This window comes from Lissotriton vulgaris, chromosome 10 (assembly GCF_964263255.1).
Source record: "Lissotriton vulgaris chromosome 10, aLisVul1.2, whole genome shotgun sequence".
Lineage (NCBI taxonomy): Eukaryota > Metazoa > Chordata > Amphibia > Caudata > Salamandridae > Lissotriton > Lissotriton vulgaris.
The window spans coordinates 705471390-705497219 of NC_141698.1; the positions used below are offsets into that span (position 1 = coordinate 705471390).

A 25830-nucleotide genomic window follows, 5' to 3' on the forward strand; every position below is an offset into this window, starting at 1 on the left:
GGTAGACAGTCACTGTGAGTATCTGGTTCATCAGATGCCTCTGCCTACTGCGGGTTGTGGGTTGTGGGGGCAAAGCACAATGCTCACTATTACATTCAGTGTCCCTGCTTTGTAGTTACTGTACATTTAAATCGAGCATTACTAAATTAGTAATATAATAGACATGCCACTTCTATACCTCCAAAAATCTACTGTTTAAGTTCTCTTAATATAGAAAACCTTGGAACTTACTTTGCCCAGTGTAACGAGACATGTCACTAGTGTTGGCATGCTTACCGGTTATGGAGTACAATTACCGAATGGGAGGAAAACTAGCTAGTTCATTATGGATTTGGGGAATCTTATTACCATGCCTTATTTAATGCTGCTACCATTGGACTGCTCTTAGCAGTACATTTTTGTGTTGGATAATTCAGCACAACAAGCTGCATTTGATGTTTCTGGCAGTGCTAGACCACACAGGAGCAGCCATCATGTGTACACTTCATTTGTTTTAAAAAAGTGTAGGGGTTCATGTTTATTTTGTTTGATACCCACTACTGAATGCCGATCTGCTGAATATCAAGGCTACCTAGTTCTGAGTCCACCTCATGCCGCTTTCTCCCAACACCCTACAATTCTCACTTTTTATTACTGTAGCAAGTTATTTTTCATCCCTGCTTTTTACCATTTTCACTGATGCCACATATATACACCCTCCTTTTTTTCTCTCTGGGTCCATGTCAGAGGGTAAGAATGAAGTCCTGGTCCCCAAAAACGAGTGCTGATGGCCACCACCTGCAACCAGCACACTAACTAATCTTTGGCTGTAACTTAGGTGAACATGAAGCCACCTCGTCAAGCTCCTGGAACTGACTAAATATGTACTTGGATGTACCAGACCATGAGTGGTCTAGAGGTTTGTTTTGTATTTAGCTTACCTGTTGCCCCCTTTTTTTAGTGTGTCCAGTTGGCTATTGACTTCTAATGTGTGACACTAATTAGGAGTGTAGTGGTGAAAAAGCATACTATTTAAGCATGGAATTTGAGTATTTGGTGGTCATCCTAAACCGTTGGTCTTAAATAGGTCCAAATGTTATCATTCTGATGCATTAATATGCAGAAATTGGAAGATACACAAGCACTCTTTCCAAATATTCGTTTCCTCGTGGGATTTTGGATTCAAACACAATTGCAGTTAAACATCCATTTTCTGTGCTCCTATTTTCATGTGCTTCATATTAGTAGTATACATGACTGTTTAGTGCCGCACACTCACACCGTACGTATATAGAGGTAGCGTGCACTACACGTAAATTACGGAGAGCATTTAGCCTACATTTTCCTCCTGCATCCGCAGAGTTGTGTATTTTCATCTTTCCCCGGTCCATTATAAATGCATATATTTCAGGCTGTATTACTGGGTCGCTGTTGATCTTCAGCCGTGGAACAGACATCAGACAGTGTTTAGAACAAGCTCCAATCACTGAATATGTATATTTGGCATGATAGGAACTGTCAAAGCTTGTTGTGTGATCAGCTTTTGAAGGATGCCATTAACAGCAAAAGGGATATATTCGTTCTCAGTTGGTGTCTTTGGGGCATTGCCTCCACCGGTCTTGCTGATCAGCTCTTCTTTTGAAAGTATAAAGGTATAGCACTTGAAAGAGGGATGATGAAGCCTGACAGCTCAACCGCATTAATCCGCTCTCCCCCTGGAGCTGCACCGCACTGAGGATGCGCGTCCCCTTCTTGGACTCTCTTAAGCCTTTGGAGTGTCATCAGCCATGTCCTGGGGCATCCGCTGTAAGACTCTTATTAAGCCACGAATAAGATGCAGTCTAGGTGTGACCAAGAGAAGAATAATTGGATCTGTGTCTGTAATGAAGACACCTAAAATAGCCCCGCCGCTTCTCAAGAAGTGAACTAGCACTCTGGTTCATGTTCAAAGTTTCAAGTGTGTTATTTCTCTCACTAAGGTTATGTGTTTTGTAGTTTTATATTCAGAAATCAAGTTGAGCTGCAAGATTAGCTGCTCTGTACTTCGGTTTTTCCTCGTTCCCTGTTGGAGGCGTGATTCGAGGTGCTCCAGGTCTATTTTGTACTGCGGTACCCATCACTCCGGTACTTGGATGAACTGGTGTTTTCATTGGCCCAACCCATAAACCGCCATTGTGGGATATTTGACCTCTGTATTGGGAAGTGTTCAATCCTTGTAGTGTATAAAGTATTCTATTAGTTCAAATTTACAGTAAAAATTCCTCCTCTCTTTAATACCAAAATTATGCATTTTCCCTTCAGAGGGGTGTTTTTTCTGAGATTTTCACCTATGAATTGGCCATCATGTAATTAAAATCCAGCGCCCCACCTTGATCCTCGCCTGACCCCTTGGCCTGGTGCACGCTGCAGCTGACAGTGGCTGCTAAGATGAGGCCGTCAGATCAACGGGGAGGGGATGAGGGAGGCGGGAGAGGCAGCAAGAGGAATAGCAGGTAAAGGGTGGGGCACGAGGTACAGAAACCGGCAGTAGTGAGGTACGGATGAGAAAGAAACGGGAAGACAAGGAAGATGATCTGGTGGAGGACAGAGGGAGGGGAGAAAGACTGAAAGAGGCAGAGAAGAGGCTAGCAGGAAAGAAAGACGGGAGAGGAGGGGACAGAATACAGTGGAGAGGGGGATGAGATGAGAGTGCGGATGGTGTTGGGGTGAAAAGAAGAGCAATCCGGGTTGGGGGCGCATTCAGGTCTAGGAGTGGCAGTGCTGAATAGGTGAGCTGGAGGAAACGCACTCGCTACGAAATACTCTTCTATGTTATTAATTAGTGGCAGATTTCTGTCACTATACCTTTTTCTCTCCTTCACCTTTCGTCCCCATTGCCTGTTTTTTCCCACATTTATGGGCTTGTTTGCTCTTCCTTGCTGTCACTCCCCTTTCTTTGTTCCTTGTCCCCTGGCGCATACCAAGGTGGAAGCTGTGGTAGCTACACAGACACTTGCGTCAGTCCCACAGGTGTCACGTGCCGGGTCCCACAGGTGTCACGTGCCGGGTCCCACAGGTGTCACGTGCCAGGGTCCCACAGGTGTCACGTGCCGGGGTCCCACAGGTGTCACGTGCCGGGGTCCCACAGGTGTCACGTGCCGGGGTCCCACAGGTGTCACGTGCCGGGTCCCACAGGTGTCACGTGCCGGGGTCCCACAGGTGTCACGTGCCGGGGTCCCACAGGTTTCACGTGCCGGCTCCCACAGGTGCCACGTGCCGGCTCCCACAGGTGCCACGTGCCGGCTCCCACAGGTGCCACGTGCCGGCTCCCACAGGTGCCACGTGCCGGCTCCCACAGGTGCCACGTGCCGGCTTCTACAGGTGCCACGTGCCTTCTCCCACAGGTGTCATGTACCCGCTCCCACAGATGGCAGCTTCTTTAATCCCATCTCTTGTATCCTCTACTCCATTATGAAAGTTCAACTAGCACCAGTAGCCACTGGCTGCAGCATCCAGCTACTTGTACTCCTGTACATGTTGTCTCCTTTTTTCAGTGGTCAGCGCCCGGAGGCCTGTTAGGTGATAGAGCGCTTTACGAATGAAATAAATAAATAAATAAAATGATAACACCCCCCCCCTTCTTGCAGAATGTGATGAGTGGCCCCTGAAACGCCCATATCTCACTAATATTCTTATTCCAAGGGCTGGATGGAAGACTCTCTGTCGTGTAAACTGCAAATAAATATGTTCATACAATTTGCCCATGTGTAACGAATAAATAATTAGATAATATCCTTGTTGTTCATGGAAAGATATTACTAGTCTTTGATACTTCTGAAAATTCATAAATATACAGTAATGTACTCCGATTACAGACTGAAACTCAAAGGGTAAATGTACAACTTTTTTTGTAGACCTTAAATCAGCACATAGGCATTTGTATTTATATTTGAGTTTTTCATAAAGTTACCTTAACACGCATAGTTCAAGGAGTATAAAAGAGTTATTATGGGTAACCCTGGGAGCCATTGCCCTTTCATAGACAAATGGGTAAACAAAAAAGGAAATTATAAAACTATTATAGTACTTGCAAGGTGACAGAAAGAGCAAGTTGCAAAATGGTGTCTTTTAAACGGTAGAGGAAATTGCAGTTGTTGGACAAATTGAAAACGAAATGACTTTTTTGTTCATGTCAGTGACAGAAAAATACTGGACTAGCTTGTGAGGCAGAAGGGAATAGAGGCACAAATCTACAATAAACTAGAATATTTTAAACCTGCCCATTACCAGCAGAAAATAGATGAGTTGTTCTATTGTTTGTGCCAGTGCAAGTTGTCTCCTTGAGTACCATGCTTACCATAAGTCACTTAGTCTCAAACTTTAAATAAAGGAAAGGATCCTGCCTTCTGATTGTTTTCTGATTTTTATACATTTAAGAAATGTACTTTCCTTACGAGCAGCTGCAGAATTTTCAATAAGTCTGATGACCGTTACATTTGTATTACTTTTTATTTAGAAAGACTTTTCTTGATGCTTTTGTTCCCCCAGAATGAGTCCTATAAATGCAATACCACCTTTGTTCCTTTGCAGAATATGCAAACGATACATTTTCATTTTCTCAAATACCACTGTTTTGCTGTTGTACAATTATTCTACTTTTACGTCTTAAAAGTTCACTTATGAAACACGGATTTCTGACCAGATTGGTCTGCTGCCTCTTTGTTTCCAGCCGAAGGATGAGAACTATCGAAGCTTGCCACGCGATACCAGTGGATGGTCTACCCAATTTCAACGAGAAAATGCCCGGTCGTCATTGAGTGCCACTCATCCCATGGTAGACAAGTGGCTAGAAAGACAAGAGCAGGTAATCCTTTGTCATGTGGTGTTGTGTTAGTTCCGGGTGAAGATGTCTTACACCATAGTATACATATATTTGCGGTGCAATGTATCTTTTTCAAAGGTTTGGTATAATTTAATTGGCTGGATTTTAAATATTTGAATGCATGACTTCTGTTGACCAAATAGTATACTCTTTCTTCTCTCGAATAAACGAAATAAATTAAGAAATCAAGTAGTAAATAAACTGCCCAATACTCTGGGCGATACAGCGAATGTGTGCTGCCTTATTTGGTAAACACTTAAGAACATTCTGAGCCTCATGGGCTTTCCCTCAGCCCTGGTCACATCTTGGCTGGCCTGTTCTTTGTTAATGCTGCCCGCCTCAGCATATTGAATGGTGTAATAAATCAATCCACTTCAACCATTGGCTATCTTCATTGTGACTTGCAGCATTTTAATTAAGCTCATTTGTTGATCAACTTAAAATGTTGTCCAAATCACTGCCAAGGCTGGTAGGCTAATCAGTTTCTATTTCATGTTTTTCTTTATTTTTCCGATGGGTCAGTTTTTTCCTTTTTTTTGTAAACATATGTTCAGCACCGTTAGAAGCATTTATCCTTTTTATTACTTTTACACTTCAATCTCTATTATCTAAAGCCAGACCCACTACTATGCCAACACTTATTCGCAGAGGTAAAAAACAATAGTTAATGTGGCAAACATTTTTATATTTTTTTGTTAAGGGGCCAAAAATGCATGTTTTTCTCTTTGTAGTATTCAACATATCACTTTGAAAGCCTAAAACTTTTTCACATTAATGAGGAGTCATTCTAAACAACTTAATCCTTACATATTATTAAAGGAGAGTTACATTAGAAACCGCACATCGTTTTATGACTCAGGACACTAAAATCCAGTTGGGCCAGATTTTCTGTAGTGAGACCGAGCCTCATGTATGTTAACAACATTGGAAGTAGACGGAACCCCAAAATAAGACATCTTAGTTGGATTCTAAATGGGGAGTCGCATCGAATGCCACAGAATCTTGACGTGTAGGTATTGAGGGTAATTCAGTAGCAAGATGGTCATTGCTTGTCATCCAACATCCCAGCTGGCTTTAATACCTTGACCATACCTTTGCCTTTTAAGCATAACACACAAATGTTGCATTGTACCTTGATCACATAATGTTCAACATTGAAAGTAGATTTGATACTTGAATATAGCTGTATTTTTGGAGGGTGTTTCTATTTCATATGGGTATTTTTAGTGTTGCTTGATTTTTCGGGTTCTGCTGAGGAAAGTTCATTGGGTGCACAAGCATTGGTTTAGTGATTGGTTATTATGTTTGGCACTAATATGTGGACATTTGAATATTAAATATGAGTAAGGCAAGTTCATTGGCCAAGTGGGAAAACGCTAGGTGGTTGTTAGCATATCAATGGTGTATGTATGAGCCTTTGCATAATATTCAGTTTGTGGGCATGAGGTATTTGGATTAGGTGTGGGCGGAAAATCCGTTCCGCTCGCGGATTTTGCGGATTTTCGGGAAATTCGCAATCCGCGAGATTCGCGAATCTCCCGCAAAATCCGCAAATCCGCGAGCAGCGGATTTTGCTCGCACTGCTCGCACTGTTCGCGTGAGTTCGCGCCCCGCGAATAAGTGCAAAATTGCAGAAATACGCTCTTAGCAAAACTGAAAGTAACTACTTACCAGGTTCAAAAGTTCAGGCTCATCATTAGTAGCCATTTCCTGTAGTGCTTCCTGAGGGGCCCCTCCAGAGTTCAGTTGCCAGTTGAAACTATTATGTGACCCTGCTCTGAACCTCAGAATAGTTACACATATGCCACAAAGGTCCTGAATTACAGCTAAGGGAGACAAGCAGGAGCCAGGCTGGAAGTTAAAATCCATTAATCAGCCCCTAATTCATTATTGTCAGTTGGGGCAGGGCAGGTGTTGTAACTAATTTTGCAACAATGAAAGCACTTAGCAAGTGCAAAAGATCACTAATCAGGGCGCACTAAGGAAGCAGGTGCCAGCTAAAAAAATATTCTGTGACACATTAATCAGCCCCAAATTAATTCAGGTCACTTGAGGCAGGGAAGGTGTGCTTTGCTTTGCCGAAAATAATGTACACTGGACAACCAGAGGGTGTGGTGATGAAACAGAGGGTGGCATGGGTGGGCCAGAGGGTGGCATGAGTAGTCAGAGAGTGGCAGTGGTGACAGAGAGTGGCAGTGATGAAGAAGAGTGTCCCAAACAGGCTGGACACGTAGAAACAACAAGTTCGCAAAACTTGCGACCCGACAGGTAAGTTCGCAAATTGCGAAATTGTAAAAACCCTCGCGAACTGGCAGAAACACGGGCGAACACAAAAAAAAAAAATCCGCAAATTCGCGGGAATTCGCGGATTTTGCGGATTGCGAATCCGCAAATCCGCAAAATTCGCGAACGCGAGATCCGCAAAATTCGCCCATGCTTAATTTGGATGCGGCAAAGAACAGTGCTATAGGAAATGAGCTGCACCAGCTTGCTATTATGCTGTCGTAGAAATTGGTTGATCTCGGTTGGAGCTATTTAATAAACCTTCCTTACTACTGCTAATCAGCTAACAAGATAGGCAAAAAGAATACGTTTTAGCATTGTTTTGCTACTTGAAGTCAGCTGATATTAGCTTGACCTACAGAGTTCGGGGATGTTAAATGAATGAATGTGTTCGTGCTTGTCATGAAACGCTGCTTTCTTTCTCACACTCTAAAGGTTTTTAGGCTCTGCACACATTGTACTAGGATTTACTCCCAATGAATAAAACGTGCAACTTTCCCATTATTTCATTTTCTTTTCTATTTTATATGAAGTGTCCCTTTGTGGAGCACACTTTTATTAAGGGGATTTGCTATGTGCCTAATAAAGTTAAATTATCTCTAAGTGCCACTCTTTGGAAAGTGCCTGTCTTTGGACTCTGTGTAGTATAGTTATTAATTTGTCTTTGGCCTTGTTAAAGTCCATCTTGCGTTTTACATTCAGTGGGAGAACATAGTCTTTGATTTCTAAGTTGATATCTTCCCGCAGTGCTAAGCTTAAACTTTTCTACTTTTATGTAGTTTCTGTATTAGGTGTGAACAATCTCAGTGTGTGTGTATGGCTTGCTTTCATTTCCCAGATATGTTAGTCTTGCGCCAGTAAAGGAAGCATATTAAAATAAGTTCATTTAAACGTAAATTCTACTTGATCAATACAGACATCGTTCTGAGGGCACGTTGCATTCTGACTAGTACCCAATTGGTTCCACTACTTTCCCTCTTTTCTTTGGTACCAGCTCTACAGTCTTCGCCATTAGTTTATGCTTTTGACACAAAATCATCCAGTGAATCATTCATTATTTATTTGTTTGACACCTCCCTCCTAGTAGGTCACTATAGAGCTTCCACCAACCTTGCACCTTTCATGACACTATTTAAGTCCCCAGCCTTAGTGCTCTTCTGAAGCACTTAATTTAATTCTTTCCATCTGCATTGAGTTCAGCCATACATCATTTGTCACCTTCCTGATTTCCCCTCTGACTCCCACCCACCTTGATCCAATCCACCCTCACGCACGTGCTCACTTTTGTCCCACCTAACTTCTCCATGCCCTCATAGCCCACTAGAACATTCTCCGGCCTCCACTGAAATGGCAACCTCCATCGTACCAATGAACTGCCACTGCTAAAAACAAACAATACATGATTGTATAGCCTTACATTGCAACTATGGGCATAAAGAGCTATTGGTGACAATTATATAAAAATGTTGCCTTTTTTTTAAATCCTAAAATAGTTCTTGTCAAACATCTCTCCAAAGCTCTCACCAAATCCGTTTCTCATTCTAACTTGGCTTGAGATGGGACAGAGACCCAATCATGCATCTAACCAAGGTCTAACCAAATCTAGGATGGAATGCAGCAGGCAAACCATGTTGTGTTCAGTGTGCATTACATTAGTGCACACAAACGCCTGCTGCAGATGTATGTTGCTTAACTTCATTTGTTACATGTGTATGCAAAAGGCAGTGAGTGCACATTCGGTTGTCAACTCCTGGAGGTCCTGCTGTTAGGAACTTTTCAGTGAAGTGTAATATGAAGATAAGACCGAATTTAAAGTGGCCACATTTTACTTTTCAACTTTGTTAGTTGCTGTACATCTCTTATGATTCTGCACATATTTTGAGTCACTTTAGGAAATGTGTATTTTTAACTAACTTATCAGCTGCGTCCAGACATGGTTTCACATATTTCATTATTTAATGTTTTTAAAAAATTAAGAGCACAAATATTTAAATCTTATTAAATAAAATAAGCAGTGTTAATGTGTGCACTCTTCAGGAACAATGTTGTAGGTGACTAAGACATGATCATAAATAATTAAGCCTGTAAGTATTACATTTCCTTGGTTTGGTAGAGTTGGTGGGTTTTAGGTCTTCATTTTTTATAACCTTTGTCATTGTTGTGAAACATTAGTGCTTCACACATCAGCGTTAATCAGTCTGCATCTTGCAAATGTCAGATCTGAGTATGTACTGGCTATCTTTATGAATAAAAATGATTTTGCAATTGTGATTATTCCCACTAGAAAACAAAGCACTTAGGCTGATTAGCCTTATCGGTCTAAAGGTTACTTTCCTTTCAGGATTTGGTAATTAGCCATTGTATGCTAAATTTGCTTTTCAGATATTTAAAAGAACCTATTCAATTTTGTATGTAAATTACAATTAATTTTCAATTATATATCTTGTACTGAAAGTCCTCCAAAATGAACATTTAAATGCCTTCTTCATTCACTTCGAGATGCTAAAATGTATAATGTAGAAATAATTTTTGGACTGGTTTGACAGAACAACAGTCTGCCAGAACTATTTTACCAGTTCTTTAAAGTAGACGTCGAGTGGGTTTTGCTGTGCCCACAGCTCTCACCTAATGCTATTTGCTGTTTGGTGTTTGATACCACCTCTGTTACAGTGCTTGCATCGCAATACACACAGGACTATTTTACATTACCTATGTAGACTAAATCAGCATCCATTAAATTGTGTATCTCAGGGATGCATTGTATACTGAAAGCAGTATTTTTCATGGTCTCACTATAGACTGCTCCATTAGTCTGTCGTAAGACCGCATTGTATACTATACTCCACAGAGCCAATTCTTGCTAAAGATTAGTTGACTTTCCTGTCACTTAGTTGCCTTGCTCATGTTTATTGCTTTCTTACATTTCTGTGTTTGACCCTCCCACAGGAGCTTTTTGATTTCTCCATCAATAGATGTATTATTCTTCCTGCTCCTAATGCAGTCTTCCATACAGAGCCAAAGGGTCACCTAGTCTTCATTAGAAAAACTGCAACAGAAATGTGGAAGATACAACATCGGTCTTGAAAGACTATTGCATACAACTTAAATTGCCCTAGAGATGTGCACAGTACCTGCCTAAGACTGTGGCCTCCATAGGAAAAATGTTGACAAGCGGTAACATTACACATGCACAAATACACCCTGGTCAGAGGCACTTATAATTGTGTAACATACATGTACACTTGTACGTGTGGTGGCATCCACCTTGTGGGAGCGAGCAGCGGTGCACAGGGGCCATCTGTTCCTAATTAGCGTTGCTGCACGCGCTTGTTTACATTTCTCTACTCTCGCTCCCATGCCTGTCTCACCCTCACCCTCCCTCTCAGGCGCCCTTTTTCCAGCTCTGGGCCCCCGCTGCTTCCAAGAGACTTTCACCCTGGGCAGTATGGCTAAACACGTGTGCAGATTTCTTTGGGTACTGTTTGACACACACCCGTGTTTCCCCATGATGTTTTTACATGCTTTACTTGGTAAATAATATATCTGTTCGAGGCATATGGGCTGCAGATGGTACATTATGAATAGATCGCCATCTGGTGTTGGGCTCGGATGATTGCACTTTGTTTTTCTCTTGGAGAGTCTTTTGTATCTTGGTGACTCCTCCCTTGGTTGGTAGTGCGCATGGGCATCGGCTCCATCCTTAGATTGTTTTTTTCCGCCATCGGGTTCGGATGAGGATCGAGACGCTCCAGATAAACTTCAGAGAAAAGTGATTTATCGGCGCGTATTCCCTTTCCAATTCGACGGTATTGTTATCGAATGCGTTTCATTTCCATTCCGACGCGTTGCAAATTCAAAATCGAAGAGAAAAACTTGGATCTACGTCGACGAACAGGAGGCCTTTCTCGACGCTGTCAAGCCCGGAGTCCATGGAAAGGACTCCATTCAAAAAATGTCCAACGTGTGGTGCTAAGTTCCCACACAAGGACCTACACGAGGTGTGCAACCTCTGTCTATCGCCTGAACACGAATCCAGGGACTGCGAAGCCTGCGCAGCATTCTCCTCCAAGCTAACGATTAGAAATCGTCGAGCTCGAAGACACGAGGTTTCCAGAATGCAGTCGGAGGCGATCCCGGAGCTGTTCGGAGACGAGCAAATTGAGGAAGAAGAGGATCAGTCGGGGTCGGAAGGGGACCAGTCGGAGGTTGAAGAACTCGTCGAGCAACAAACCGTGAGTGACGACGTCCCCTTACCGAAAAACCGACCCCGTGCGGTAACGACCCCGCCTTCGGGCCCGGTCAAACCGCAGAAAAAAGTTTCCGACGCCCCGCCCTCGGGCCCGGCAACGAAACCGAAACTGAAACCAAAACACTCGGACTCCCACCGTCGGATCCGAGAAAAGGGCGACATCGACTTCGGCACCGAGGCTACATACAAGGGAAAGCTCGGTATCGAAACATTCCATGTCGAAACATAAATATGATTCGTCGTCCAAGATTCACTCGATACCCAGGAAGTCGGAATCGAGTAGACATTCGGTGCCGAAAACACCAAACACTGACGATCGAAAACATAAGCACCTTTCGGAACCAGGACCTTCGGTACCGATTCAGGAGCAACAGACAGATCCCAAACAAAAGATCTTGTTTATCGATCCGCAAACTGGCAAAGTAGTCACGAAGAAGAGAAAGAATGAACAGACAGAAGATAAATCTCTTCCTTCAAAAAAGAGAACAATGGGGACAAATATAACTCCTCCTGCTTCTCCTCGACCTAAAGTCACACCCTCTTCTCCTATTCCTCACACTAGGCCAAATATTCCTACACCTTCCACACCAAGACCAGCTACACCTCAGTCTGATGTAGACAGTGATCTAGGGGAGGGAGAACCTCAAGGGGATGACGAAACCATCCCAGATGAGGATGACCCATGGGAAAATTATGACGTAGGGTCAGATGAGGACAACGACCCAGAGTTATATCCCTCAAAGCCTTCACCACCTGATGATAACACAGGGTTTGTGCAGCTCATTAATAGGGCAGCAAAATATCATAAAGTAGATATACATACAGAACCTCAAATAGAGGATTTCCTGTTAGAGACGCTACCTAATGCACAAAGAACATCAGGTACTCTTCCTATGTTGAAGGGTCTTCTCAGTCACACAGAAGAAATATTCAAAGACCCAGTGACGGCTAGGGTGTTAAACCCAAGAATTGATAAACAATATAAGGCGGCTCCAAAGGATCCAATATTTATTAAAGGGCATGTACCTCTAGACTCGCTGGTGGTCTCAAACGCTCGTAAAAGAGCAAACTCATTATCTACAGGAGAGGCTCCTCCACCTGATAAAGAGTCAAAATTAATAGATGCATCAGGCAAAAGAGTAGCATCACAGGCGGCAAATAGCTGGCGTATAGCCAATACACAGGCACTACTCGCACGTTATGACAGGGCACATTATGATGAATTAGAAAAACTCATCACACATCTCCCCAAAGAACATCAGAAAAAGGCAGATCAGTTAATACAGGAAGGTAAAATAATAACTAATACTTCCATTAAGTGCGCCCTGGACGCAGCAGACACTGCAGCAAGATCTATCAACACCAGTGTCATGTTAAGGAGACATGCATGGCTTAGAATCTCAGGATTCAAACAGGAAGTACAAACGGCCCTACTGAACAAACCATTTGATCAAAAGACACTGTTTGGTTCAAGCACAGATGAGACATTAGAAAAAATGAAAAAAGATACAGAAACGGCTAAGTCAATGGGAGCATTGCAACAGCCAACACAAAGAGGTTCCTTTCGTAGATCCACCTATAGAGGGGGCTCAAAGAATACAGGAACAAATCAGCAATCCACCTCTTTCACACCAACATCACCCAGAGGTAATTCAAGAGGCAGTTACAGAGGTAACAACAACAAGGGTAGAGGCCGCGGAAATAATAACAACCGCAACGCCTCAACACCAAAACAGTGACTTCATAGAACTCCCCCCAGACCACAACACCGGTCGGGGGACGTCTATCACAGTTCCTACCTGTCTGGGAGAACATAACATCAGACAAGTGGGTGAGACAAATTATCCAACATGGTTATTGCCTGGAACTCACAGCTACCCCACCAAACATCCCTCCCAAACAGCGTCCAATGAGTCAAGATCTGACATTGTTAAGAGAAGAAGTACTAGCACTTCTACAAAAGCATGCAATAGAGAAGGTCCCAAAAGATCAACAAGGAACAGGAGTATACTCTCTATACTTCCTGATCCCCAAAAAGGATGGGTCCCTAAGACCAATATTAGACCTCAGACCTCTCAATGCTTACATAAATTCGGAGCATTTCCACATGGTCACGCTCCAACAAGTACTCCCTTTACTGAAGAAAGGGGACTTTCTTTCTACACTGGATCTAAAAGACGCTTACTTTCATATCCCAATTCACAAAGCCCACAGAAAATACCTAAGGTTTGTATTAGAAGGACAACACTATCAGTTCAAAGTCCTTCCGTTCGGTGTCACAACAGCACCAAGAGTTTTCACAAAATGCCTAGCTGTGGTGGCAGCACACCTACGAAGACAACAAATACATGTCTTCCCATACTTGGACGATTGGCTAATAAAGGCCAAGTCAAAAGAAGAATGTCTTCACAACACACAGAAGACAATTCAATTGCTGCACCACCTAGGGTTCACGGTGAACTACAAAAAATCACACCTGCAACCAAACCAGATTCAGCAATACCTGGGGGCTACGATAGACACAGAAAAGGCAATAGCATACCCCAACCCAATCAGGATACAAACAATGGTCGGGTTAATACAAAGATTTCAACCACAACACTCACTACCAGCACAAGTGTTTATGCAACTATTAGGCATGATGTCCTCCTGCATACTGCTAATACCACATGCCAGACTACAAATGCGTCCACTACAGGAGTGTCTAGCGACACAGTGGAATCAGGCTCAAGGTCAGATTACAGATCTGGTGTTGGTAAACGACCGGACGTATCGCTCTCTGAAGTGGTGGAACACAAAAAACATTTCCAAGGGACGGTCGTTCCTAGAGCCAATTCCACAAGTGATAATAACAGCGGACGCATCGCTCTCAGGATGGGGAGCGCATATGGACAAATACACAGTGCAGGGGAAGTGGAGTGTGCAGCAAAAGAAACTGCACATCAACTACCTAGAACTATTAGCAGTATTTCTAGCACTAAAAGCTTTCCAAATGCAAATAACAGGCAAGGCAGTCCTGATCAGAACAGACAACATGACTGCAATGTATTATATTCAAAAACGGGGGGACACACTCTCTCCAACTATCCAAACTAGCACAGGACATTTGGAGATGGGCCATTCCTCAAAAGATCTATCTGTTAGCAGAACACCTACCAGGAGTTCAAAATCAGATAGCAGACATCCTAAGCAGACAGTCAGAACAAGTACACGAATGGGAGCTGCACGACCAAATACTGCAGCCATTCTTCCAAAAATGGGGGCAACCAGAGATAGATCTGTTTGCCAATCATCAGAACGCAAAATGCAAAAACTTCGCATCCAGGTACCCACACCAACGGTCCCAGGGCAATGCACTATGGATAAATTGGTCCAACAAATTTGCTTACGCGTTCCCTCCTCTACCACTAATTCCGTTACTGGTTCGGAAGCTGCAGCAACACTCAATGACAATGATACTAGTGGCACCCACATGGGCAAGGCAGCCGTGGTTCACCACACTGCTACAACTCTCACAAGTACCACATCAAAAGCTAAGATTATTACCCATGCATCTTACACAGAACCATGGAGAAATAATGCACCCAGATCCCAAACAACTGAACCTAGCGATCTGCCTCCTGAGGTCATAGAGTTTGGATATTTAGATTTACCACCAGAATGTATGGAAATCATTAAACAAGCAAGACATCCTACCACCAGAGCATGCTATGCAGCAAAATGGAAAAGGTTTGCTATACACTGTAACAGTAAGCACATCAACCCTCTGGACGCATCCACTAAACAAATCATTTGCTATTTACTACACTTGCAGCAATGTAGCTTAGCATATACCTCTATAAGAGTTCATCTCGCAGCTATAGCGGCGTACCTACAAAACAGGCAACATCTTTCCCTGTTTAAAGTACCAGCAATTAAAGCTTTCATGGAAGGACTCAAAAGAGTCATTCCACCAAGAAGACCACCTTCCCCAGTCTGGAATCTCAACATAGTACTTACCAGACTAATGGGGCCACCCTTTGAACCTATGCATAGGTGTGAAATACAATTCCTCGCATGGAAGGTGGCCTTCCTCATAGCTATCACGTCACTTAGAAGAGTAAGTGAGCTGCAGGCTTTTACAATTCAAGAACCATTTATGCAGTTACACCAAAATAAGGTGGTTCTTAGAACAAACCCAAAATTCTTACCAAAAGTAATTTCAGCATTCCACATCAATCAGTCAGTGGAATTACCGGTTTTCTTTCCAAAACCACAAACAGTAGCAGAAAGAGCCCTACATACATTAGATGTTAGAAGGGCCATATTGTACTATATAGAAAGAACACAAACTTTCAGAAAGACAAAACAGCTATTTGTTGCGTTTTCTCCAACACACAAAGGCAATCCCATCTCTAAAGCGGGCATTGCCAGATGGATTGTAAAATGCATTCAAATATGCTACTTAAAAGCAAAGAGAACATTAACTGTTCCTCCTAGAGCTCACTCTACACGTAAACTAGGAGCATCTATGGCATTTTTGGGAAACATTCCACTAGATGACATATGCAAAGCAGCTACCTGGGTTACACCGCACACCTTCACAAAACACTATTGTGTAGATGTGCACACAACACAACAAGCTAGAGTGGGACAAGCAGTATTAAAAACTTTATTTCAGACAGTTGCAACAGACACGGGCGACCACCGCTAGGGAGAGAACTGCTGTATAGTCTATTCATAATGTACCATCTGCAGCCCATATGCCTCAAACGGAATATGCTACTTACCAGTATGCAGCTGTTCTTGGCATAGAGGGCTGCAGAGTGGTACATGCCCTCCCAGCCTCCCCGGAAACCTGTGTCTGTTCCAACATTATCTTATTTAGATACACTTACATGGGCATTCTTATCTGTAGTCTACTACACTACTCCATCTAACCCTACTATGGCAAAACAATCTAAGGATGGAGCCGATGCCCATGCGCACTACCAACCAAGGGAGGAGTCACCAAGATACAAAAGACTCTCCAAGAGAAAAACAAAGTACAATCATCCGAGCCCAACACCAGATGGCGATCTATTCATAATGTACCACTCTGCAGCCCTCTATGCCAAGAACAGATGCATACTGGTAAGTAGCATATTCCATATCTATATCGTTATGTGACCAAGCTTCAGGGGAAGCGAAATGCGTTATGGCGGACAGGCTGGGCAAAATTAAAGCACTCTAATCTTGCACTAAATTCTGGGTCTGCTCTTCGTCATTTGTTTTGGATCAAGAAACGTTTGAAGGTGACGACTTGCTTCATATATATATATATATATATATATGTAGCTCGGCTTGTGAACGAGCTCTTAGACAAGTGTCACGCAGGTGTCACCTCTCAGGGACTGTAGCAAACAGTAATAACCCTTCCTGTGGGTTTATTTATTAATAAAAAAAATTGCAGATTTATGTCGCAGAAACGTGACTCGTAGGTATTGGAGCGCTTTACATGAGCGCCATTTACGTTATGCACGGACACATTCCTAACGTTTTTGGTAGGCACAGGGATATTACGTGCTTTGCCCAGAATCACAGGATATGGGTTCGAGCCGAGGCTCGAACCTTGGTTTCCCTGCTTTAAAGTCTGCAGCTATCGCAGTGAGACCTCATGAGCAGCAACAGCTGCAAAACGACAGTGCCTGATTTTGTACTTTGTGCCCCCCTGAGAATGCGGTTAGCATGCAGTATACCTGAACTTTCATTACGAGAGCAATGATGTGGTTGCACGTTTATTTCTTTCGTTATTTTAAGCAGAATAAATTTGCAATGTGGAGTTACATAACTGGCGAGTCCAGTTCACTGCAATTGTAGGAGAATCAAAACTGGCTAACTCCCGTGCTTCGAAGTATTAGTGAAAAAATTCTGAATTGATGACCCCTACAGTTATCAGCATACATAGCGTTGGCCCCGGTGATAATGGGATACCAAATGTCAGTGACTCACCACCCAGTTGAAAGAGCGCGCTCCTAGCAATATACCTGGGCAGTGATGGGTGCCTGCCTTTAATGAGCACTTCCTGCCCTGGTATTCCTTGCAGTTATCCAGCAGGGCCCACCCTCTAACACATAGTTACCATGATCAGATTGAACTTTCTCTGTACAGAAAGGCAGCTTCTTTAGTGACCAATCTCCCAATGTTCCCAAATTAGAGCTCTCAACAGTAAGGACTGCAAGGCTGCTTTATTAGCCGTGGTTAGATCGGCAGCAGTAATCTCTTCCTCCCTCCTTTACGGTGAGAACACATGCTTCATAAATGTATATTTGTTATAGTGCAAATTTTGCCTGCTTTTATTAAAGAGCTTTACAACCTGAAAGACACTACAGTACACGTTTTTCCCTTTTTTAGTCACGGGGAAATAGAGATATGCTCTGAGCCACAGAATGGTCGGCCGATGCACGCTGCAGTACTTGCTTCGCCATGTTCTAAAATCAGCAGCTCTGGCCTCTATAACCGTTTTACCCCGATTACATCATAGTTAACCCCTTTCCTTCCCTTCTCTCCTCAACAGCCTCCTTTGCTGCATGGCTAAACACTTATACAGGGTAATATGCAGCTTGACTAAACGCTTACAAGGTCCCAAAGCAAGACCTATTGGCTATGTCAATGCTTGTTGTATTGTGGCATAGTCAAGAAGCCCTGGGGTCCAATCCATGCCTCTGAACAGTGTTTGATGAAGAACTAATGGATTACTTTTAAGATGGTGTCAGCCAGTCCTGCCAATCCTTTTAGTGTACAGATGAGGTTATTGTGGTCATAGGCCGTTCAAAGGTGTGTTACTTTGTATTCACCCCTAATATTCAACATCCATCTTGGTTTTGTGTTTTCAGTCTCAACAGAACCATTTTGTGTGTGGCTAAAACTAATAAAAGCATATTAATATGATTACTATTTTGTCGCTTTTTTTGTTTTTTGATGGTTTCTTTGTTGACTAAGGGCACAAGGCCAGTTGGAAGACAGATATAGTTGTGCAGAAAGTGGGCAGTGCGACTGTGGTGCAAGGTGTTTAGACTGGGTCTTAAAATTGTGCCAAGACACGATTTTGGTAACACAATTGTTCGAGGCATATGGGCTGCAGATGGTACATTGTGAATAGATCGCCATCTGGTGTTGGGCTCGGATGATTGCACTTGTTTTTCTCTTGGAGAGTCTTTTGTAGCTTGGTGACTCCTCCTTTGGTTGCTAGTGCTCATGGGCATCGGCTCCATCCTTAGATTGTTTTTTTCCGCCATCGGGTTCGGATGAGGATTGAAGCGCTCCAGATCGACTTTGGAAAGAAGTGACTTTTCGGCGTGTATTCCCTTTCCAATTCGACGGTATTGTTATCGAACGCGATTTCATTTCCATTCCGACGCGTTTTGACTCCAACAACAAACAAAGACTTTGATCTACGTCGACGAACAGGAGGCCTTTCTCGACGTGGTCAAGCCCGGAGTCCATGGAAAGGACTCCATTTAAGAAATGCTAAGTTCCCACACAAGGACCTACACGAGGTGTGCAACCTCTGTCTATCGCCTGAACACGAATCCAGGGACCGCGAAGCCTGCGCAGCATTCTCCTCCAAGTCGACGATTAGAAACCATAGAGCGCGAAGACACGAGGTTTCCAGAATGCAGTCGGAGGCGATCCCGGAGCTGTTCGAAGACCAGCACCTCGATGAAGAAGAGGATCATGAAGAACAGTCTGGGTCGGAAGGGGACAAGTCGGATGTCGAGGAACTCGACGTGCAACAAACCGTGAGTGACGACGTCCCCTTACCAAAAAACTGACCCCTTGCGGTAACGACCCCGCCTTCGGGCCCGGTCAAACCGCAAAAGAAAGTTTCCGACGCCCCGCCTTCGGGCCCGGCAACGAAACCGAAACTGAAACCGAAACTCTCGGTCTCCCACCATGTCGGATCCGAGAAACGGTCGGCATCGACTTCGACACCAAAGCTTCATGCAAGGGAAAGCTAGGCATCGAAACATTCCATGTCGAAACCGAAACATGCTTCGACGTCGAAGACTCACTCAACACCGAAAAAATCGGAATCGAGCAAATCCTCGGTGCCGAAAACACCGAACATTGACGATCGGAAGCAAAGGCACCTTTTGGAACCAAAAGCTTTGGTACCGACACAGGAGCAGCAAACAGATCCGAAACAAAAGATTTTGTTTATCGATCCACAAACTGGCAAAGTAGTGACGAAGAAGAGGAAGAATGAACAGCTAGAGGACAAACCTCTTCCTTCTAAGAAGAGAACAATGGGGACAAATACAACTCCTCCTACTTCTCCTCGACCTAGAGTCACACCCTCTTCTCCTATTCCTCACACTATGCCAACTATTCCTCCACCTTCTACACCAAGACCATCTACACCTCAGACAGATGTAGACAGTGATACAGGGAAGGGAGAACCTCATGGGGATGATGACACTATCCCAGATGAGGATGACCCATGGGAACATTATGACGCAGGGTCAGATGATGACAACGACCCAGAGTTATATCCCTCAAAGCCTTCGCCACCTGATGATAACACAGGGTTTGTACAGCTTATTAATAGGGCAGCAAAATATCATAAAGTAGATCTACATACAGAACCTCAAGTAGAGGATTTCCTATTAGAGACACTACCTACTGCACAAAGGACATCAGGTACTATACCTATGCTGAAGGGGCTTCTCAGTCACACAGCAGACATATTCAAAGACCCAGTGAGGGCTAGGGTGTTAAACCCAAGAATTGATAAAAAATATAAGGCAGCTTCAAACGACCCAATATTTATCAAAGGGCAGGTACCTCGTGACTCGCTTGTAGTTTCAAACGCTCGCAAAAGAGCGAACTCATTATCTACAGGAGAAGCACCTCCACCTGATAAGGAGTCAAAATTAATAGATTCATCAGGAAAAAGAGTAGCATCACAAGCGGCAAATAGCTGGCACATAGCCAATACGCAAGCGCTACTTGCACGCTATGACAGGGCACATTATGATGAGTTAGAAAAACTCATCACACATCTCCCTAAAGAACATCAGAAGAGAGCAGATCAGCTAATACAGGAAGGAAAGATAATAACTAACACTTCCATTAAGTGCGCCCTGGACGCGGCAGACACTGCAGCAAGATCCATCAACACCAGTATCATGTTAAGGAGACATGCATGGCTTAGAGTCTCAGGGTTCAAACAAGAAGTACAAACATCTTTATTGAACCAACCCTTTGATCAGAAGACACTTTTCGGCTCAAGCACAGATGAGACTTAAGAAAAGATGAAAAAGGACACAGAAACGGCTAAGTCAATGGGAGCATTACAACAGCCAACACAAAGGGGTTCCTTTCGTAGATCCACCTATAGAGGGGGCTCAAAAAGTACAGGAACAAGTCAGCAATCCACCTCTTTTACACCAACGTCACCCAGAGGTAATTCAAGAGGCAGTTACAGAGGTAACAACAACAAGGGTAGAGGTCGCGGAAATAATAACAACCGCAACTCCCCAACCCCAAAACAGTAACTTAATACAACTTCCCCCAGACCACATAACACCGGTCGGGGGACGTCTAGCACAGTTCCTACCTGTCTGGGAAAACATCACATCAGACAAGTGGGTGAGACAAATTATCCAACATGGCTATTGCCTAGAACTCACAGCTACCCCACCAAACAGCCCCCCCAGACAGCGTCCAATGAGTCAAGACCATCTGACATTGTTAAAAGAAGAAGTACTATCACTGCTACAAAAGCATGCCATAGAGAAGGTTCCAAAACCTCAACAAGGGACAGGAGTATACTCTCTATACTTCCTAATCCCCAAAAAAGACGGGTCTCTAAGACCAATCTTGGACCTCAGACCTCTCAATGCATACATAAATTCGGAACATTTCCACATGGTCACGCTCCAACAAGTACTTCCTTTACTGAAGAAAGGGGACTTTCTTTCTACACTGGATCTAAAAGACGCTTACTTTCACATCCCAATTCACAAAGCCCACAGGAAATACCTAAGGTTTGTAGTGGAAGGACAACATTATCAATTCAAAGTTCTTCCGTTCGGGGTCACAACAGCACCAAGAGTGTTCACAAAATGCCTAGCAGTGGTGGCAGCACACCTAAGAAGACAACAAATACAAGTCTTCCCTTACTTGGACGATTGGTTAATAAAGGCCAAGTCACAAGAAAAATGCCTTCACAACACACAGAAGACCATTCAATTGCTGCACCACCTAGGGTTTACGGTGAACTACAAAAAATCCCACCTACAACCAAACAAAATTCAACAAGACCTGGGGGCTACTATAGACACAGAAAGAGCCAAAGCATACCCCAATCCAATCAGGATACAGACAATGGTCAAGTTGATACAAAGATTTCAACCACAACACTCACTACCAGCACGAGTGCTTATGCAGCTGTTAGGCATGATGTCCTCCTGCATACTGCTAATACCACATGCCAGACTACAAATGCGTCCACTACAGGAGTGTTTAGCGACACAGTGGAATCAGGCTCAAGGTCAGATTACAGATCTGGTGTTGGTAGACGACCGTACGCATCGCTCTCTGAAGTGGTGGAACACAACAAACATTTCCAAGGGACGGTCGTTCCTAGAACTGATTCCACAAGTGATACTGACATCGGACGCATCGCTCTCCGGATCGGGAGCGCACATGGACAAATACACAGTGCAGGGGAAATGGAGTGTGCAGCAAAAGAAACTGCACATCAACTACTTGGAACTACTAGCAGTATTTCTAGCACTAAAAGCTTTCCAAATGCAAATAACCAACAAGGCAGTCCTGATCAGAACAGACAACATGACTGCAATGTATTATATTCAAAAACAGGGGGGGACACACTCTCTCCAACTATCCAGACTAGCACAGGACATTTAGAGATGGGCCATTCCTCAAAAGATCTATCTGTTAGCAGAACACCTACCAGGAGTTCAAAATCAGAGAGTCAGAGCAAGTACACGAATGGGAGCTGCACGACCAGATACTGCAGCCATTCTTCCAAAGATGGGGGCAACCAGAGATAGATCTGTTTGCCAATCATCAGAACTCAAAATGCCAAAACTTCGCATCCAGGTACCCACACCACCGGTCCCAGGGCAATGCACTATGGATAAATTGGTCCAACAAGTTTGCTTACGCTTTTCCCCCTCTCCCACTAATTCCATTAGTGGTTCGGAAACTGCAACAGCACTCAATGACTATGATACTAGTAGCACCCACGTGGGCTAGAAAGCCGTGGTTCACCACGCTACTACAACTCTCACAGATGCCACATCAAAAGCTAAGATTATTACCCATGCACCTTACACAGAACCATGGAGAAATAATGCACCCAGATCCCAAACAATTGAACCTAGCAGAGAGTCAGAGCAAGTACACGAATGGGAGCTGCACGACCAGATACTGCAGCCATTCTTCCAAAGATGGGGGCAACCAGAGATAGATCTGTTTGCCAATCAGAACACAAAATGCCAAAACTTCGCATCCAGGTACCCACACCACCGGTCCCAGGGCAATGCACTATGGATAAATTGGTCCAACAAGTTTGCTTACGCTTTTCCCCCTCTCCCACTAATTCCATTAGTGGTTCGGAAACTGCCACAGCACTCAATGACTATGATACTAGTAGCACCCACGTGGGCTAGAAAGCCGTGGTTCACCACGCTACTACAACTCTCACAGATGCCACATCAAAAGCTAAGATTATTACCCATGCACCTTACACAGAACCATGGAGAAATAATGCACCCAGATCCCAAACAATTGAACCTAGCAATCTGGCTCCTGAGGTCATAGAGTTTGGATATTTAGATTTACCTCCAGAATGTATAGAAATCATAAAACAAGCAAGACGTCCTACCACCAGAGCATGCTATGCAGCAAAATGGAAAAGGTTTGCTGTACACTGTAACAGTAATCACATCAACCCTCTGGACGCATCCACTAAACAGATTATTTGCTATTTACTACACTCGCAGCAATGTAACTTAGCATATACCTCTATCAGAGTTCATCTCGCAGCTATAGCGGCGTACCTACAAAACAGGCAACATCTTTCCCTGTTTAAAGTACCTGCAATTAAAGCTTCATGGAAGGACTCAAGAGTCATTCCACCAAGACTACCACCTTCCCCAGTCTGGAATCTCAACATAGTACTTACCAGACTAATGGGACCACCCTTTGAACCTATGCATAGGTGTGAAATACAATTCCTCACATGGAAGGTGGCCTTCCTCATAGCTATCACTTCACTCAGAAGAGTAAGTGAGTTACAAGCGTTTACAATTCAAGAACCATTCATGCAGTTACACCAAAACAAAGTGGTTCTTAGAACAAACCCAAAATTCTTGCCTAAATTAATTTCAGCATTCCACATCAATCAGTCAGTGGAACTACCGGTCTTCTTTCCGAAACCACAGACGGTAGCGGAAAGGGCCCTACATACATTAGATGTCAGAAGGGCAATATTGTATTATATAGAAAGATCACAAACTTTCAGAAAAACAAAACAGCTATTTGTAGCGTTTTCTCCTACACATAAGGGCAATCCCATCTCTAAAGCAGGCATTGCCAGATGGATTGTAAAATGTATACAAATATGCTACTTAAAAGCAAAGAGGACATTAACTGTTCCTCCTAGAGCTCACTCTACACGTAAACTAGGAGCATCTATGGCATTCTTGGGAAACATTCCACTAGATGACATATGCAAAGCAGCTACCTGGGTTACACCGCATACCTTCACAAAGCACTATTGTGTAGATATGCACACAACACAACAAGCTAGAGTGGGACAAGCTGTATTAAAAACTTTATTTCAGACTGTTGCAACAGACACGGGCGACCATCGCTAGGGAGAGAACTGCTGTATAGTCTATTCATAATGTACTATCTGCAGCCCATATGCCTCGAACGGAATATGCTACTTACAAGTATGCATCTGTTCTTGGCATAGAGGGCTGCAGAGTGGTACATGCCCTCCCAGCCTCCCCGGAAACCTGTGTCTGTTCCAACAATATCTTATTTAGATACACTTACATGGCCATTTTCTATCTGTATTCTATCATACTACTCCATCTAACCCTACTATGGGAAAACAATCTAAGGATGGAGCCAATGCCCATGCGCACTAGCAACCAAAGGAGGAGTCACCAAGCTACAAAAGACTCTCCAAGAGAAAAACAAGTGCAATTATCCGAGCCCAACACCAGATGGCGATCTATTCATAATGTCCACTCTGCAGCCCTCTATGCCAAGAACAGATACATACTGGTAAGTAGCATATTCCTTATCAGCTACTTGATGAATATGCACAAACCCAGAAACATATGCTCCAGGTGTTCTACCAGAAAACATTCTAACAATGGTGTTGGTATAGCCTTTAGCTGAGACCGATATATTTTAACATGTTTAAACATTACTGTTCCTGATCACTTTATGGGCAGTTTGTTTAAATACACTTGTATTGTTTTAGATTCAAGGCCCAAAGATTGGACACATCCCTCCCTGCTTGTGAGAAATCTGGGCCCTTTGTGCACTAAACCAGAAAAGTACTAAAATCCAGCTCACTTTTTTTTTACATACTGTGATAGCTGGAGAACGTCCAGCTTCTTTATTCTCATCAGTTCGCTTTCGGAGATGTTAAAGTAGATTGTTTCTAAAATTGGTACTTTTAAATAAACATTTTCGTGCGATGAAAAGATATTTCCCTAGATTTTTGTAATCTCCAATTTTCCGTTGCAAATGACCTTGGCATGGATCATAAGTTTCAGAGGACTGGACATGTTGAGTTGCCTGTTTTGTTCACATTATCTCAATGAACTGATTTCTGAACATGCAAGTTTCTTATTTGGTTGGCTCAGGGGGGGGAAATATAATCCATTATTAAATTAGGTGATAATGAGTCTTCATGTACGGTACTTGGAAGAGCGTGGTCCTTTGGTGATTTCTTATCAGCGTGATAATTAATTAAACTGCACTGTTTAACAGGGCATGAACGGTGGAAGGAAACCATAATGAGGCTGGGAATGGGATGATGCACCACACGGGGGATGCTGAAGGGGAACCTGACAGTGCGGCTGCAGGTGTTCACTTCTCACACCCTTGAAGGGGAGATTTAGTTTTTACACTTAAAGGAAAACTTTTAGCATTCAGAAAAAGTTTTTTAATTGTTATTTTAAGGCTCGAGGGTTTTTTAAAGTTAGAAACCCATTGAGTAAATAGGTATGTTGAGGAGGATAGCACCAACGAACTTTGAGAAGCTTCATATTCTGTATCTCACATCCTCATATTTCATCCTCACTTTCTCTTGTGTTCTTCGATTATTGTCTTTAACCCCTGTCCTTGTCTCCACCACTCATCTGCTTGTTTTGTTTCCAATTTTTTGATCAAACCTCTTTCTCTTTTCTTCTGCTCTGCAGTGTGAGACCATATGAACACT

General features: G+C 43.4%; 1 protein-coding gene across 7 annotated transcripts in view; it reads left to right on the forward strand.

Annotated features, from left to right (window-relative positions):
* PARD3 (par-3 family cell polarity regulator) overlaps positions 1-25830 on the forward strand; it is a 1412997-nt gene that overhangs the window by 644119 nt on the left and 743048 nt on the right. For all 7 annotated transcript variants that reach the window (XM_086941535.1, XM_086941533.1, XM_086941537.1 and 4 more), the window contains exon 5: positions 4688-4822. In XM_086941535.1, coding sequence (XP_086797661.1) covers positions 4688-4822 — 135 coding nt within the window. The remainder of the gene's footprint in view (positions 1-4687; positions 4823-25830) is intronic.